The sequence below is a fragment of the Podarcis muralis genome, chromosome 6, assembly GCF_964188315.1.
Source record: "Podarcis muralis chromosome 6, rPodMur119.hap1.1, whole genome shotgun sequence".
NCBI lineage: Eukaryota > Metazoa > Chordata > Lepidosauria > Squamata > Lacertidae > Podarcis > Podarcis muralis.
In genome coordinates this window covers 93,662,041-93,677,583 of record NC_135660.1, presented here as the reverse complement: position 1 = coordinate 93,677,583, position 15,543 = coordinate 93,662,041, and the positions used below count along the sequence as shown (strand labels likewise).

Below are 15,543 nucleotides of genomic sequence, written 5' to 3'. Positions count from 1 at the left end.
ACACATTACATATTTTTGTTAGCAGATCAGCAATTTCGCATTTGAATTCTCAGGTGGACGCTCTCTGGGAACACCAACCAGTCAGTTTTATTTTGCCAGATTGTTGTTGTTTCAGCGCTTTTCACAGTTTTTGGAATTTCAATTTCCCCTGACTCATTTTCACATTTTTTCTGAATTTTTCGGTTTTCTTACAGGCGGGTCACAATTTTTGTGCTATGTCGGAGAATTCTTTATTCTCCTGACGATTTTTCACTCTCTCTTTTTGTAATTTTTCATTTTGGGGGCATTATTTATTGTGTTTTTCAGAGTTTTTTGAGTTCTTGTTTTTCCAGATTGGCAGGTCGCTATTTCCTTTCTTTCTTTTTGACATTTTTTGGAATCTTTGATTCTCCAGACTATTTCCCATATTTTTTTGGATTCCCCCCGCCCGACATGTGGGTCAGTATTTGGGGTGTTTTAAACTTTTTTGGAATTCTTGTTTTTCCTGGTCACAATTTTTTGCATTTGATGCTTTAATTACCCCCCCCCCCTTTACGAGTTTTTCACATTTTGAGAAATTTTTCAGTTTTTCTGACCCGGACATGCATTCCCACAAACAACTACAGAGAAAACAAACATTGCTATTTCATCGGTTCTATTGAAGTTTGTTTCTCTCTATGTCCGTTCCTATCAGGCCTCTCAAGTCTGAAAATAGAGGGAGGCACTTTTCTGGTTATTATGCAGCCTGATATGGAAAAAAGTAAATAATAATATAATAATAATTTATTATTTGTACCCTGCCCATCTGGCTGGGTTTCCCCAGCCACTCTGGGCGACTTCCACAGAGACCAAAAATACACTAAAATGTAAATATTGCAATGTGAAGTCTTCATTTATTCAGCTTCCAGATGATGTGTTTTGATGTATGGATGTGAATCCTCTGAATCTGGTTTGTCTAGTGCTGAATGTGGAAATATATCTGGTGAAACTAGGAAGGACTTGATATCCTGATTTTCCATTTCCAAATCAACCAATGTTTTTTAAATCACCATTATAAATAACATCACAAAGACCTTGGACATAAATGCATTTGCATGGAAATAAGGGCTACAGCAGACGATGTTTTCAAATTTGACTTGTGGTTCTGTTGCTTGTGCACTTAAGAGCGTAAAAATGAGAGAGTGGCAGCGCTTAAGTATGACAGCCATAAATTGATGTTTTAGGCCAGTGCACTCTCTCTTGAATCTCTCGGCAGCTAATGAGCCAGGAAATAATCTTATTGTCTGTAGGTCCTTCGGCCAGACTGCTGCTACTATTTTTGAAACTGGTCTACCTTTAATCCACTTAACCAGTCAAAACCTCACCCTCCTTTGTTCACACAGTTTATGAGTTTACAACCTTTGCGTATATCTCTTCCTTCCCTTCAGAAACAAAAAAACATTGCATATAATGGATATCAAATTGTTCTGTTATTTAAAGGCTTAAAACGATCCACCTATTTATTTAGTGGTGGGAAGAACTAGCTTTTATCTTTTTCAACTGAGTCACCTTCTAACTGCTGCCAGCAAATATCTGTACTTGTTTTTTTACCAACACCATCCAGGTTAGACCGTATAAAACCAGCCACATTTGTATAATTAAATAAAAGTAAGAATATATCCTCTATTAATTATAAAGATCTGCTAAGGCGAGTTCAGTTTGATACGGTTTCTTTAAAGCTTATAGTGTTAAGGTTCCTGTCGCACACAATTATTCCCTGCGCTATTCAAGAGTCGAGCTAACCTAGTCTAGTTCTGCAACCTCTTTCCAACAGTGGCCCATCAAGATGTCTCTGAGAGCTCATGAGCAAGTAAAAGTAGCAGCCTTGTTCATCTCTTTGTTTCAGCATCAGAGACGTTGCTTCTGTATGTATAGTTACCATTCGGTTATTGTAGCCAGTGACAGACCAATCCTGCATGAATTTTGTTGCTTTCGTTCACAAGACGTGACAAGTCTTTTGTTGCATCCATTGTCACATCTTGCAGTAATGAAGTCCATCAGTTACCGTATTTTTCGCACTATTAAGACGCACCAGACCACAAGATGCACCTAGTTTTTGGAGGAGGAAAACAAGAAAAAAAAATATTCTGAATCTCAGAAGCCAGAACAGCATGAGGGATCACTGCGCAGTGAAAGCAGCAATCCCTCTTGCTGTTCTGGCTTCTGGGATAGCTGCGCAGCCTGCATTCGCTCCATAAGACGCACACACATTTCCCCTTACTTTTTAGGAGGGAAAAAGTGAGTCTTATAGAGCAAAAAAGACGGTAATTATGCAGGTATTTTGTTTATTCTGTTCTAAACAGCTGAAACAATTTGATGCCTACAATCCTATTGAGGGTTGTTCTGGTTTTTTAATTTGTTTAAAAAAATAACTATTACTGCTTTTCTTGTTATCTAAGAGAGGATGTTGTGTCATAGATCTCATTAGATGCATAATCTAATGAGATTATGATAGACACATAATCTAAGGAACTAAGGCTGAGCGTTAAGTGTCCGAGAGCAAATGTTTATGGATTTTGAGCTACAAATTAGTGTCCAGTTTTAAACTCAGCTCACCTACTCAACTGGCCTCAACTAGAGCCAGGGCTTTTTTCGGCTGCGGCTCCAATCTGGTGGAACGCTCTGTCACAAGAGACTAGGGCCCTGTGGGACCTGACATCTTTCCACAGGGCCTGCAAGACAGAGCTGTTCCACCAGGCCTTTGGTCAGGGCGCAGCCTGACTCCCTCCTCTGGCAATCTGCACAGAATTTTGCTTAACGGTTGCCCTCAATTTGATTTTAATTAATTTTTATAATGAAATGTTTTTAGAATGTGGAATTATTTGATTGTTGTTAGCCGCCCTGAGCCCGGCTTCGGCTGGGGAGGGCGGGATATAAATAAAATTTATTAATATTATTATTATTATTATTACACCCTGGGTGACTTTTAGCATGCAACTCTTTAGCACCAGCTGAAATACGGGGCAAGAATAATACTGATCTACCTTATAGGATTTACACCTTTGAAGACATCAGTGCTAAGCAATGTTATTTCAGTGAGTTGAAATCCAGTCCGTCTCTAAATGATCTGTTCAGGAAACTGCAGCCACAACTTCACTTTCCATGCTACTATGGACAAACATGTCATTAGTCACAAGGCAATGCAGCTACTTGGTTGCTAAGGAACGGCTCCTGTTGCTTAAACTTGGTGGGGTGGCTGTTGATCATTCACCAGCCAGTCAAGGAGCCTTCAGCTTAAGAGACACAGCAGAAGAGAGTCACATTCTGTGTCGGAATGAGCTGCCTTTACACCCTGACGTAGAGGGCAGGATTAGTAACATCCTGGCCCCCACCAACACCCTTGTGGTTTATAAAAGGAAAATATTAAAAACCTTCACTCTTGAAATAAATTAACCCCCACTGTACATATTTCAAAATATCAAAACCAAAAGCTGTAGGATTTCACCTGGAGGCAGACGTGGAAACAATTCTCCCTGATACACAGCTTCTAAATCAATGTTTTATGCTTTATTGGAAGTTCAGAAGTGCAACAGTTAAATATACTGACATTTTACAATTTTCCTTTTCCCTCTCAAGAACATGCACAGGAACATATGCATAGTACTATACAGATCATATGCAAAAAAGACTGAGTGAGAAACTGTTTTCGATTTTGTGACTTGATTCCCTCTGAATGAAACTGAATTGTAGTGAACAGAGTTTGACTTCAAGGTATTCGGCTCCGAGGAAATGTTCCAAACTTACATAAACAGCATCAGCCAGTTTCTGAAGAGCTGAATAGGTGCAAATCTTATTCACGCAGCATCAAAAATAAAATTAAAAAAACCCTATCCAAACCTGTTCAGTTCATTCTTGAAATTCACACTGTACAACTTAATGAGTAGTTACAGTTCCTATTTTACAAAGTAATTACACTAAATACACAAATATACATGAAGCAAATAAGCCTTCATTTTTATGATCCTATGTCACAATGATGTGCCACCTACCTGCTCTCCTCCTGGAAATACAACTTTTTGCACCCATCCTTGGCTACAGAAAACAATGAGTGCATTATCTGCATTTTAAGGTTGCAGGCGTCGAAAGCCAAAATATACTCGTCTCCCGCAGTCCTTTTTTTTAAATCAGTCCTTACTTTGGCTTCTTCGTTGCACGCTGGTGAATGGGTCTTCACCCCATTACCCCAGCGGTTTTTCTTCATATCTCCACGATTAACAGCACTCGCATTCACTGCAGCGCCACATGGAAAGTCTTAAGGGGAAAGACTTTAGGCACACAGCTCCATGTGTCTTAGCAGCCAGCCAACCACCCGTGCAAGCCACTGACGTCCCCAGTGCATTTGTGCTAATTCCCTGAACGTTTACGAGACGCTCCCCCACTCAACTTGAAAATATATATATAAAAAGAAAGCTCGGCTCTCTCATTCCCGATGGACAGCTAAATACAGGAAAAGAAAACATTCTGTGGCTATGGATGCGGGGGCACAGAAGAGTCCTCATGACTGGGGAACAGCATGCAGGATGGAATAGGCAACGCTGGATTCCTGGCAGTCCTGCCATGGCAGAGTCCAGAAACCTTCTGAAGGAGGCACTGCAGACTATGCTGATGGTCCTGATCCTTGTGATGTTGGCTGGGAAGGCTGCGGAGTTGTCCCTTGCGGCTGGGAGGGCGCAGGCGAAGGACTCGTCTGCAACTGTGCTTGGAACTGGGCCAGCTGCTCTGGACTGGCCAGCGTCTTCAGGAGGTTGTTTTCCTGCTCCAGTTGGTTGTTCTTCTCAATCAGCTCTTTGATCTGCTCTTTGAGAACCTCCACTTCCTCTCTTACAGCGTACATCAAGTGGCTCTTGACGAGATCCTGGAGGGGGTAAAAGAAAACGTCAGGACTGGAGGAGACTGAGAGGTGATATGAGAGCCATCTTCCAATATCAGAAGGGCGGCCACATGGAAGATGGAGCACGCTTGTTTTCTGCTGCTACAGAGGGTAGGATTCCAGTGGTAAGAAAGTGGTGCATGCTCTAGTTATCTCTCGCTTGGACTACTGCAATGCGCTCTATGTGGGGCTACCTTTGAAGGTGACCCGGAAACTACAACTAATCCAGAATGCGGCAGCCAGACTGGTGACTGGGAACGACCCCCGAGACCTACATTGGCTCCCAGTACGTTTCCGAGCACAATTCAAAGTGTTGGTGCTGACCTTTAAAGCCCTAAACGGCCTCGGTCCTGTATACCTGAAGGAGCGTCTCCACCCCTGTCATCCAGCCCAGACACTGAGGTCCAGCGCCAAGGAGCGCCTTCTGGCGGTTCCCTCCCTGCGAGAAGCCAAGTTACAGGGAACCAGGCAGAGGGCCTTCTCAGTGGTGGCACCCGCCCTGTGGAACGCCAGATGTCAAAGAGAACAATAAATAACAAACTTTTAGAAGACATCTGAAGACAGCCCTGTTTAGGGAAGCTTTTAATGTTTAATAGGTTATTGACTTTTAATATTCTGTTGGAAGCCGCCCAGAGTGGCTGGGGAAACCCAGCCAGCTGGGCAGGGTATAAATAATAAATTATTATTATTGTTGTTGTTGTTGTTGTTGTTATGTACTGCAGGGGGTTGGACTAGATCACCCCTGGGGTTCCCTTCCAACTCAACAGTTCTGTGACTCCAGGAAGGGAAAGCACATCAAGGCAAAACGGAACGGCAAGCAATTCTCATATGCATGCCAGAACACCACTCAACAGTTTCCTCCACATTCCATTTGTTGAATCTTCCATGGAATGCTCATGTATGGAAGGTTTTAGTGCAGACTCAGTTCAAAAAATAATAATTCAGAGCCTGTAAACGTACTGATGGTTATGTTTTAGCAGAAGTGAAAATCATAAACCAGAACTGAGCCCCTGTAGGACAGAGTCAGCTGTCACAGGAGGAATGAAGTCACCGTTCCTCCTGCTCTCAGAGTTCTGCTATCGCTTAGGGTCCTGTTATCTCAAGGAGTGCCGAGTGGGAACCATGAAGTTCCCAATATAGGGTGGTATTCAACTAAAACCTCAGCGCCTAGGACTTGCCGATCGCATGGTCGGCGGTTCGAATCCCCGCGGCGGGGTGAGCTCCCGTCGTTCGGTCTCAGCTCCTGCCCACCTAGCAGTTCGAAAGCACCTTTAAGTGCAAGTAGATAAATAGGTACCGCTTTATAGCGGGAAGGTAAACAGCGTTTCCGTGTGCTGCGCTGGTGCCGGTTCGCTGGAGCAGCTTTGTCACGCTGGCCACGTGACCCGGAAGTGTCTCCAGACAGCGCTGGCTCCCGGCCTCTTAAGTGAGATGAGCGCACAACCCTAGAGTCTGTCAAGACTGGCCCGTACGGGCAGGGGGTACCTTTACCTTTACCTATTCAACTATCACATCCCATCAATGTAAGGATTGCCACTTCCGTAACGGGACTTCCCCTCTCCTCCTAATGCACACCTTCCCAAATCTGCTCTTGGAGGTTGGAGGAACCCTCAGAACAAATTTAGTGGGGCACGTGTGGTGGTGGTGGGGGGGAGCCCCACTCCACAAAAGGAAATCCTTGCTAGGTGTTTTCCCCCATTGTGTTTGTTCAGGTATCTATGTGCGACCCTGGATGGGTTGCATGCAGCTGTCTACTTTGTGAAGGAAAGGAGCTCACTAGCATGGCAGTTTGTTTGCACAAGCAAGGTAAGGAGCAGCTGAATATATCTTAGAAATATCTAAGTAGCAGGTAAAAGGTAAAGGTAAAGGGACCCCTGACCATTAGGTCCAATCGTGACTGACTCTGGGCTTGCAGTGCTCATAGCGCTTTATTGGCTGAGGGAACCGGCGTACAGCTTCCGGGTCATGTGGCCAGCAGGACTAAGCCGCTTCTGGCAAACCAGAGCAGCACACAGAAATGTTGTTTGCCTTCCCGCCAGAGCGGTATCTATTTATCTACTTGCACTTTGACGTGCTTTCGAACTGCTAAGTGGGCAGGAGCAGGGACCAAGCAACGGGAGCTCACCCTGTCATTGAGGGGATTCGAACCGCCGACCTTCTGATTGGCAAGTCCTAGGCTCTGTAGCAGGTAAATATATCTAAAACACTTAATTCAAAACTTCACATTTCTGGAAAAGGACCAGGAAATGGTGCTGCCACCATTAGATACATCTAATATTTCTTGTTATTCCATAACAAGATACAAGGGATACAAAAGAATCAATGTCTCAGACTGTGTCTGATTGCACTACTGTTGAGAAAAATGTTAGCAAGCTGATCAGTTATTTTTACAGGAGTAATGTGTTTTAAATGTGCTGGTGGGAGGGAAGTTATTGGTTTGTTTTTGTTTTTGTTATATTCTTTGCGTTCTCATTTTGTATTTCTATGATGTGAAGGGCCCTGTGATCTTCAGGAAACGGGCGGTATACAAATGTTTAATAATAATAATAATAATAATAATAATAATAATAATAATAATAATACAGTGGTACCTCGCAAGACGAATGCCTCGCAAGACGGAAAACCCGCAAGACGAAAGGGTTTTTGGTTTTTTGAGCTGCTTCGCAAGATGATTTTCCCTATGGGCTTGCTTCGCAAGACAGAAACGTCTTGCAAGTTTGCTTCCTTTTTCTTAAAACCGTTAATACAGTTGCGACTTGACTTCGAGGAGCAACTCATAGCACGCAGTGTGGTAGCCTTTTTTGAGGTTTTTGAAGACTTTGGTGATTTTTGAAGCTTTTCCAAAACTTTCCCGACACCGTGCTCCGCAAGACGGAAAAAATCGCAAGACGACAAAACTCGCGGAACGAATTAATTTCGTCTTGCGAGGCACCACTGTAAAAAATACTGCTGTACCAGACACAGATTCAGCAACGGGCTCAGGCTCTGAATTTTAGCAAAATAGCAAACAGGAGGCCTCTAGCCCTCGCAGAATTAAATTTGCAAAGCAAAATGTGCAGGCACCATGAAAAGCAATTGTTTTTTGAGATGTGAACCTGCTCTCGCCTTTCAGCATCCACACATAAGCAGAAGACAGGAGGAGGCCGTGCTCTTTCTAACTCAGATTTTATTTCATGCAAAAAAGTTGTTATATTCCCCCCTACGCCCAACCCCCATTGCTTTTATATAATCCGAATTTGGGAGGGGGGAATACTATGATTTAAAAAGATACTATGGTTAAGAGGTATCAAGTGAGGTATATAGGGTTGCTGTGGGGATTAAATGAGTGGGGGAACCTAGTATAGTATAGTATAGTATAGTACAGCGAAATCTTCTTGTGTTTTAGTCAGCTTCTTGGATTTTGTTTTTAGGAAAAGCAGTTGGTTGTTATGTTTATTTTTTTAACAGCCACAGAAGCTGAAGGGGATTGCTTTTCCACCTATGGGACAAAATAGAGGAATTCTTGGGTATATTTATATCAAAAGCTCAGATCCTTTTTGCTCATGGAAAAATAAGTGTGTGGCTGCTTAAACTGGGCTGTATTTCAGTGTTGTCGTTATTATGACACACATAATCCTAACAAATGGTTGTGGTTATTTATGTGCTGCTTGCTTTTAACGATTTCAATCTGAATTTGGTTTAAATCGCTTAGATTTGCCCTCCATCTGAAACATCCCAGCCATGGAATGTAGCGCTAGCAGCCCGAGATCAATACTGTAGATCAATTGGCAGTATTGTAGATCAAGACCCACAGTAACAAATGTGGTTTATAGGTCATTAGATCTGAGTTCTTTGCTTCTTTTAAGATTGGCAATGAAGAGCAGCAGGGCTCTTTTGCTGCCAATAGCAACATCCTATGCCCTTTTAAAATGCGTTTTTTTTGGGGGGGGGGCTATTGGGTTGTTGTTTTTATTTTTATCATGTATTTTGTGGTTTTATATCTTGATTTTATCCTGAGACCCCTGGGTTTAGGGCATATAAATTCAATAAATAATAATTGCTGTGCAGCAGCAAAAATTCAAAAGGTTCAGCAGTTCCCTAGTATGGAAATACAATTACGGGGAAGTCTTCACCAGTTGACATTCCTGTCTATCAGATGTCTTGCTACCTGGATGTGCCGCACACGATTCATTTTGGGGGCCCTCCTTACCACCAGCGAAAGCAAGAGATCAATTTACACGTGACCCAATACCTTTGCACGTTTTAGGCAAATCTGTGCATGCAGAGAGCCCAGAAAAAATACTGTTGGCATCCCTGAGCTTGCCTGCCCGTCTTACTTGCCTCCTCCCCCCCCCCCTTGATGGCTCTGATTTTGAGACAGACCCCCCCTCTCTCCAGTCCTGCAGCGGCAGCTGCTCTTGCATTCTTGCAGTGGCTCTCTGCAGCCGCAGGAGCTCTCCATCACCTCTGCAGCAGTCCTTGCCTGCCTGCCTGCCTGCGCTGCTCTCTTCCCTCTCTGCCTGCATCCCCAAAGCCCCGCCTCCTCGGAGCACCGGCTGCAGCTGGCTGCTTCTTAAAGGGCAGGGTTGATTGCCGCATTCCCCTCCCCACCAGCCCCCCCTCGCTGACGTCAGGCCCACCCGAGGAGCCCGCCCCGATTGGGAGCCTGGGCCAATCCCAGGCCCCGGGTTATTTATAGCCACGAGTTATAGTTCAGTTTGCCTAGCAACAGAGGAGGAGGAGGAGGAGGAGGAAAGGGAGACGGGAGAAGGTGAGGATCCCGTGAGAACAGTTCTCCAGCAACAAAGCCCAAAGGCGGGCGCGGGGGGGGGGGGGAGCTGGGGGCTGGATGCCTCGGAAGGAAAAGGTACCTGAGTGTGCGCTAGATGTATTTATTTAAGCATAAAGTGTGCGCTAGATGTATTTATTTAAGCATCAAACCAGGGGCTTTTTGCGCAGAGAGCCAGCCCCATTCGCCCGCTTGGGGGTTTTGGCTGCCCCTCTCCAAAAGGGGGGGGGGAGGCAGAAAGGCCTCGATCCCTGAACAATGACGGCGTTTCCTAGCCCACCTACCTGTCCGTGCCCCTCCATCCCCCCAGCATTTAAGCACGATGCCCCAGCGCCATGGAGAGGCGAGGAAACGGGGCGCGCTCCCCGGCTGCAGGCGCGGCCAGCTGCCCCCCGATGTTAAGTGCGCCTCGGATGCAGGAAAGCAGCCAGCAAGCGGCTGCAGCCTCCCGATCTGCTCCCCTCCCCTTCTTCCCCGTCTCTCCCGCCCCCCCCCCCCGCCGCCGCCACATTCCTCGGACGGGCACCTACCATGGCTTGCTCGATTTTGTTGTCGATCGCTACGACGCTGGCACCGGAGGAGCTGCAAGACACAAGCGAGAGAGGAGCGCGTTAGCGGCGGCCGAAAAGCAGCGGCGGCGGCGGCATCGCGCGCACGGCCAGACCGACGTTTCCAACAACGCCCCCCCCCCTCTCCGCCCCGCCACCCCCTTCTCCCGCTAAACCAGGAAGATGGCCTCGGGATTACATAATGCGGTGAGCTGCAGCGGTGCAAAGCCGGAGGTGTCATGCCAGATCTCTCGCCCGCGGGACAAAAGGAGCCGCCGGCACCGCGGCGAAAATAAAAGAAAAACACGCCCGCGATCCGGGGTGGAGGGGGGTGGGGGGGGTGGGAAGCGATCTGCGACACCCCCCGCCCCAAATCGCGGCTAGTGCACAAGAAGACACCGAGACCCGGGTCTGGCGGCGCGCATTTACCTACTGTCGAGCCTCAGGGCAGAGCTGTCGGTGCCCAGCAGCGATGATAAGAAAGAAATGGAGAAGTGCCTGAGCTGGTAGACGCCTAGATCCATCGCCACCTGCGCCCTACACCATTGGGCAGTCATGCAATGGCAGGAAAAGGGAGGGGTGGGGGGCAAAAATAATAATAATAATAATCCTCGGCCGGGCAACCCGGGGGGGAAACGGGGGGGTGCAAGGTCTGGGCAGTGGGAGAAAGGGCGAAGGGGAGATGCAGCTGCGCAAAAGCAAGCGCCTTCTCGTCCTCCTCCTCCGTGTAAGCAGCGCTTCCCTGCTTGCTCCGCCGATGGAAAACCTGGCGGGGGCTCCGGGCTCATTGCATAATCCATGCAAAAGGAGCCGGCGCCCATTGGCGGGCTGGACGCTTTGGGCCCCGCCCCCGCCCGCCCCCCCGCCCGACTTGCCACAACAGCCTCGCTGGAACCGTCAGAAGCCAGTTTGGGCAGGAGCCAAGGCGGTGCGCGGAAACGTCCGAGGGGAAAAGGCGAGGGGCGCGCGGAGAGGAGCCTCCGATCCTCCCAGGGCGCGCTCCAGACCCGCCTGCCTTGGGGGTCCCGCGGGACGAGGCGCTCCCCGGGCCTATAGCGCCGCTTTGGGGGGCGATTTTGCTAAAAAAAACACATCTCTCTCACATTGCTCCAGAGGCCTGTTATTGCGTTGCTTGGGCAGCCCCTCCCATAGCGCCACCTAATGACACATAAAAGGCGAAGGTGGAGGGGAAATGACTAATATTACTTTGAAGGGTCTCGCTAGCCAAGTCTGCCAGGGCCTTCTTTTGCATGGAAAGTGGTTGCTGCTCCTTTTATGGTATTTGTTTGTGCATTTGTTTATTTTGCCTCTTTTCATCTCTGGGTCGTAGGAGCACTTATGACTAACATGCATAAATTTCCATAGGACAGACCGGCGAGATGCTGTCTTAGGTACAGCGGCGTTAATCGCAAAACCGAAAGCGTAATTTGATTATCGGGGCGTCTCCCTAAGACCCCAACAAATCTTTATACACACTGGATCATCCTAATGAGGCAAAACACTGGATCCAGTGTGCACCCAGGATTATTCTCCTATCGGTTCCAATCATATGATCCACTCCCAGCAGGAGCAGCCAATTGCTTTGCCAACCCTCAGCCACCTTCTCCCTTCTCTAGATGGAATACAACCCCCATCTTTCTGTGCTGGCTACACCTGATGGGCGTTGAAGTCCAACAGCTTCTGGAGAAAGTACCTGTAGCAAAAAAAAGTTAAAAGAAGTGTGCAGGCTTGAAGACTTCTAGCAACTGCTAGAAGAGTAAAGCTGTTATGAGCCAAGCTATTCAGAATACCCACACCATACTTAGATGTGTGCAACTCTCTTATCACCATGTTCTTAGTGTCTGCAGCTCTCGTTTGCTCTGCCCATGAAGATTTTAGAAATATATTCTTGATTTCCCATACACAAGAACATGCCAAATGTTTTCATCAAGTTTGTCTTCAAAGGTTTAAGTCTCCTTCCTCCTCCTGCAAATTTTCTCTTTGTATGTTGGAGATTAAACCGTGTACACCACAGTACACATGTATTGCATCCATATATATATATATATATATTGGTACAAAGGCCTTTTGTAGCCTTCTAGACATTGGACTCTTAAGTCTGATCAGCCCCAGGCAGCATGGCCAGTAGTCAGGGATGATAGCAACTGAAGGGCACATGATTTCCCCATCTCTGCCTTAAAGAGATTCGGCCGAAAAGGAGGAAAGGGCAAAACAAAAAGGCTATGACGAGAGCATTTACTTCAACAGCAATCTTTCTATGGATTGGGAATAAGATTCACAGCTTAGGGGCAGGTGGCCCAGGCAAGCATTTAAAGGAGGGTTCAGAGAGCAGTTTGGTTTCAGGCAATGGCTGGGTGGGTGGGTGGGGTGAGCTGGGAGGAGAGGGAGAGGAGAAGATTGAGCAAGCTGTGAAATGATAGGTGAGGTGTAAAGGGAGGGGCTGTCAGGTGCGGTGGAAGATTTGGCAAGGGATAGATGCGGTTGGCAAGTGACGCAAGCATGGACCCCTGTAGATTGTCATTGATTCACAATTTAAATATGAGCACGATTACAATAACCCAGGGGTGGGGAACCCTTTTAGCCTGAAGGGATTTTTCCATCGCTTACCAAAGCCAATTTGAATCCTTGCGTCTCAGAACTTGCGCCTTGAAGCTTTGCCACTTAACCTAAGGGCTGTGAGGAAAGTACTACAGATACTTGCAGCCTCACTGAAAACATACATGTTAAGCACAGCAACAGTGAAGGACTAGCACAGCAGCCACAAACACCTCTGATCAATTTTCACTTCAGCCAGAAAATTACTAAGGGCCCTCAGAGGACCCTTGAACGCTTGGGGACAATACGACAGGGAGTTGAAAATATTACCATAATGTATGTGCAGTGCTTGGAATGCTTCAAATGGATTATATTCGACACTAGGCGTTGATGTTATCAAAGCAGTGAGTCATTATGAGCAAACTACATAATAGTAGTAAACAGAAGTCCTAACCTTTATACTTATTTACTGGATTCCCTTCCTGCCGAAGGAGCCCTGTCTGTAACGCTAGGAATATATAACACTAAAATCCTTACCAAGGAGATGTCTGAAATCTCTTTAAAATTGCATGGATAAAACAATTGAAACCAGGCCATAAATCTGTTTGATCTACATCCCTTCCATGAAGAAGCTGTGGTTATAAGTATATATAAATGTCGTGTGTGTGTGTGTGTGTGTGTGTGTGTGTGTGTGTGTGTGTGTGTTCTTGCCCCCTGCCCCCAAGCAGTTCACAGACAAACAACTACCGTATTTTTCGCTCTACAGGACGCACTTTTTCCCCTTCAAAAATGAAGGGGAAATGTGTGTGCATCCTATGGAGCAAAGACGCCATAGCCCTGCGACCCTCTCCCGGCTGGAGAGGTGACGCGCGCCTATGGCAGGAGCCTCCATAGGCGCGCGTCACCTCTCCAGCCGGGAGAGCGCGCGTGGGGCTAAAGCAGCCCCCCGCGACCCTCTCCCGGCTGGAGAGGTGACGCGCGCCTATGGCAGGAGCCCCTCTGCTGCGCCTTTCCGCTGCTCCCTGACCTGCTCTTTGGGACTGGTGGTGGGCTTCCCCCCGCCAGCCCCAAAGAGCAGGTCGAAAGGAACCTGAAGCCTGGAGAGGGAGAGGGGTCGGTGCGCACCGACCCCTCTCGCTCTCCAGGCTTCCAAGGTAGCCGCCTGAACGCACCTTAAACGCACCTTGTTTTAGAGCGGGAAAACAAGAGGGGGGAAATTCTCCCACTCTCTGCGCAGCGCCTCCTGCCGCTTCACTGAAGGGGCGCTGGGCAGAGAGCGGAAGAATTTTTTCCCCTTGTTCTCCCCCCTCTAAAACAAGGTGCGTCCTATTGTCCGGTGCGTCCTATGGTGTGAAAAATACGGTAACTTACAAAAACAAGAAAATCATAAAACAAGTCTGAGGATCAAAAAGACCCCTGCATTGACTAGATGACCCTCATGGTCCCATCAAACTCTATAGTTCTATGATCAGACAGCATCAAAGGCATGTTTAAATAAAACTGTTTTAACAATCAGAAGACCAGGGACTTAGGTGCCACCTCTGAGAAGACCCTGTCCCACACATTACAGCACATACAATACGTGGAACGGAGGATCCCCAGAACATTTCAACAGGTGCGTTCTGGCAGTCCTTCAGATATTCTGGACCTAAACCATAGAGGGCACAACTGACACATTGAATAGGGTTCTTACTTTTTATGTGTGCATGCACATTTGTAAATCATCCCCTATAGTGAAGAGGTCAATACATGGCATGGGAGAAGTCAGAGGGACACCTGAACTGGCCTTCAGACCTATCATTAAGAATTTTGCTTAATGGGAGGGAGACTCCCCTCTCCCCAAGTTCAAAATGGCAGGTGGAAACCATTGTTTTTATCGCCGAGGAACTTGCAAAGGGCCAAGCCCTGGTTTGCAAGGCTTGGAAGTTTGGCTGCTGTTAGCTGCTGCTTAAGGGTGGAAGTAAGACTTTATATAAGAGCTTTCTGTATGTTAAAACGTAATTTAATGCTGCAGAGCAGGCAGGAAAAGATGCAGCATTTGAGAGGCAAATATAGCATTAAGGAAGTGTTTGTGGGGGGAGCTCAAACGGAACAAAGAGGAAGAATAAAGGAAAAACACAGGCAGAGGGGGGACAAGAAGGGGCTCTAAACTATGCACTGGGGGTGGGGGGACGACATAGAGGAACAAAGGCCCAGAATGGGAAAAGGCTGAGGGGAAAAGACGTGAGAGACAGACGTTTTTCTAAATGGTTATAAACGGATGCAACACAGACAAAAGGAGGCGAAATATGAAAACAAGGAGAACCACAGGCCTGAAAGTTGAAGAGGAGAAGCCAGGAGTCTCGGGGAAAAACAACTGCTTTCTGTGAGGCAAAGATAAAAAAAATTGGCTCAAGGTGTGCGGGGAGGAGCCAAGATGGAAGTTTCCTCTTTGTTTATTTAAGCTTGAAATGTTGACTATTGACCACCAGATGGTGCCCGATTCCCAATCTGGCTACAGCCTCTCGCAGGATCTCAGAAATAAAGGGATCTCTACATCATGTACAAAGGACTAAGGAAGATAGAACTCCCAAATTTATCCAAAAGGCGCCCAAAACTGTACAGGGCTTTAAAAAGATACAAAAAAACCCAATGAGGTATGTTTGGGATTGGACCACCAGCCAGGAGAATTGTAGACTACAAGGGTCATCGGGTGCAACTTCCTGCAATGCAGGCATCTTTTGCACAACGTGGAGCTTGAACCCGTGACTCAGATATTAAGAGTCTCATGCTAACTCAGTGTTGCAGCATTGCTGGAAGCTGCC

General features: G+C 46.8%; 1 protein-coding gene across 6 annotated transcripts in view; it reads right to left on the bottom strand.

The window, feature by feature from the left end:
• Positions 1–3,503: 3,503 nt before the first annotated feature.
• TSC22D1 (TSC22 domain family member 1) overlaps positions 3,504–15,543 on the bottom strand; it is a 54,474-nt gene continuing 42,434 nt past the window's right edge. For 3 of the 6 annotated variants that reach the window (XM_028728806.2, XM_077930730.1, XM_077930731.1), the window contains 2 exons: positions 10,187–10,238; positions 3,504–4,873 (listed from right to left, as the gene is read on the bottom strand). In XM_028728806.2, the coding sequence (XP_028584639.2) occupies positions 4,616–4,873; positions 10,187–10,238 (310 nt within the window). In that variant the 3' untranslated portion in view covers positions 3,504–4,615. Of the gene's footprint in view, positions 4,874–10,186; positions 10,239–10,403; positions 10,479–10,633; positions 10,987–15,543 lie in introns of those variants that run through there. The other 3 variants (XM_028728809.2, XM_028728812.2, XM_028728811.2) reach the window with 3 other exon arrangements.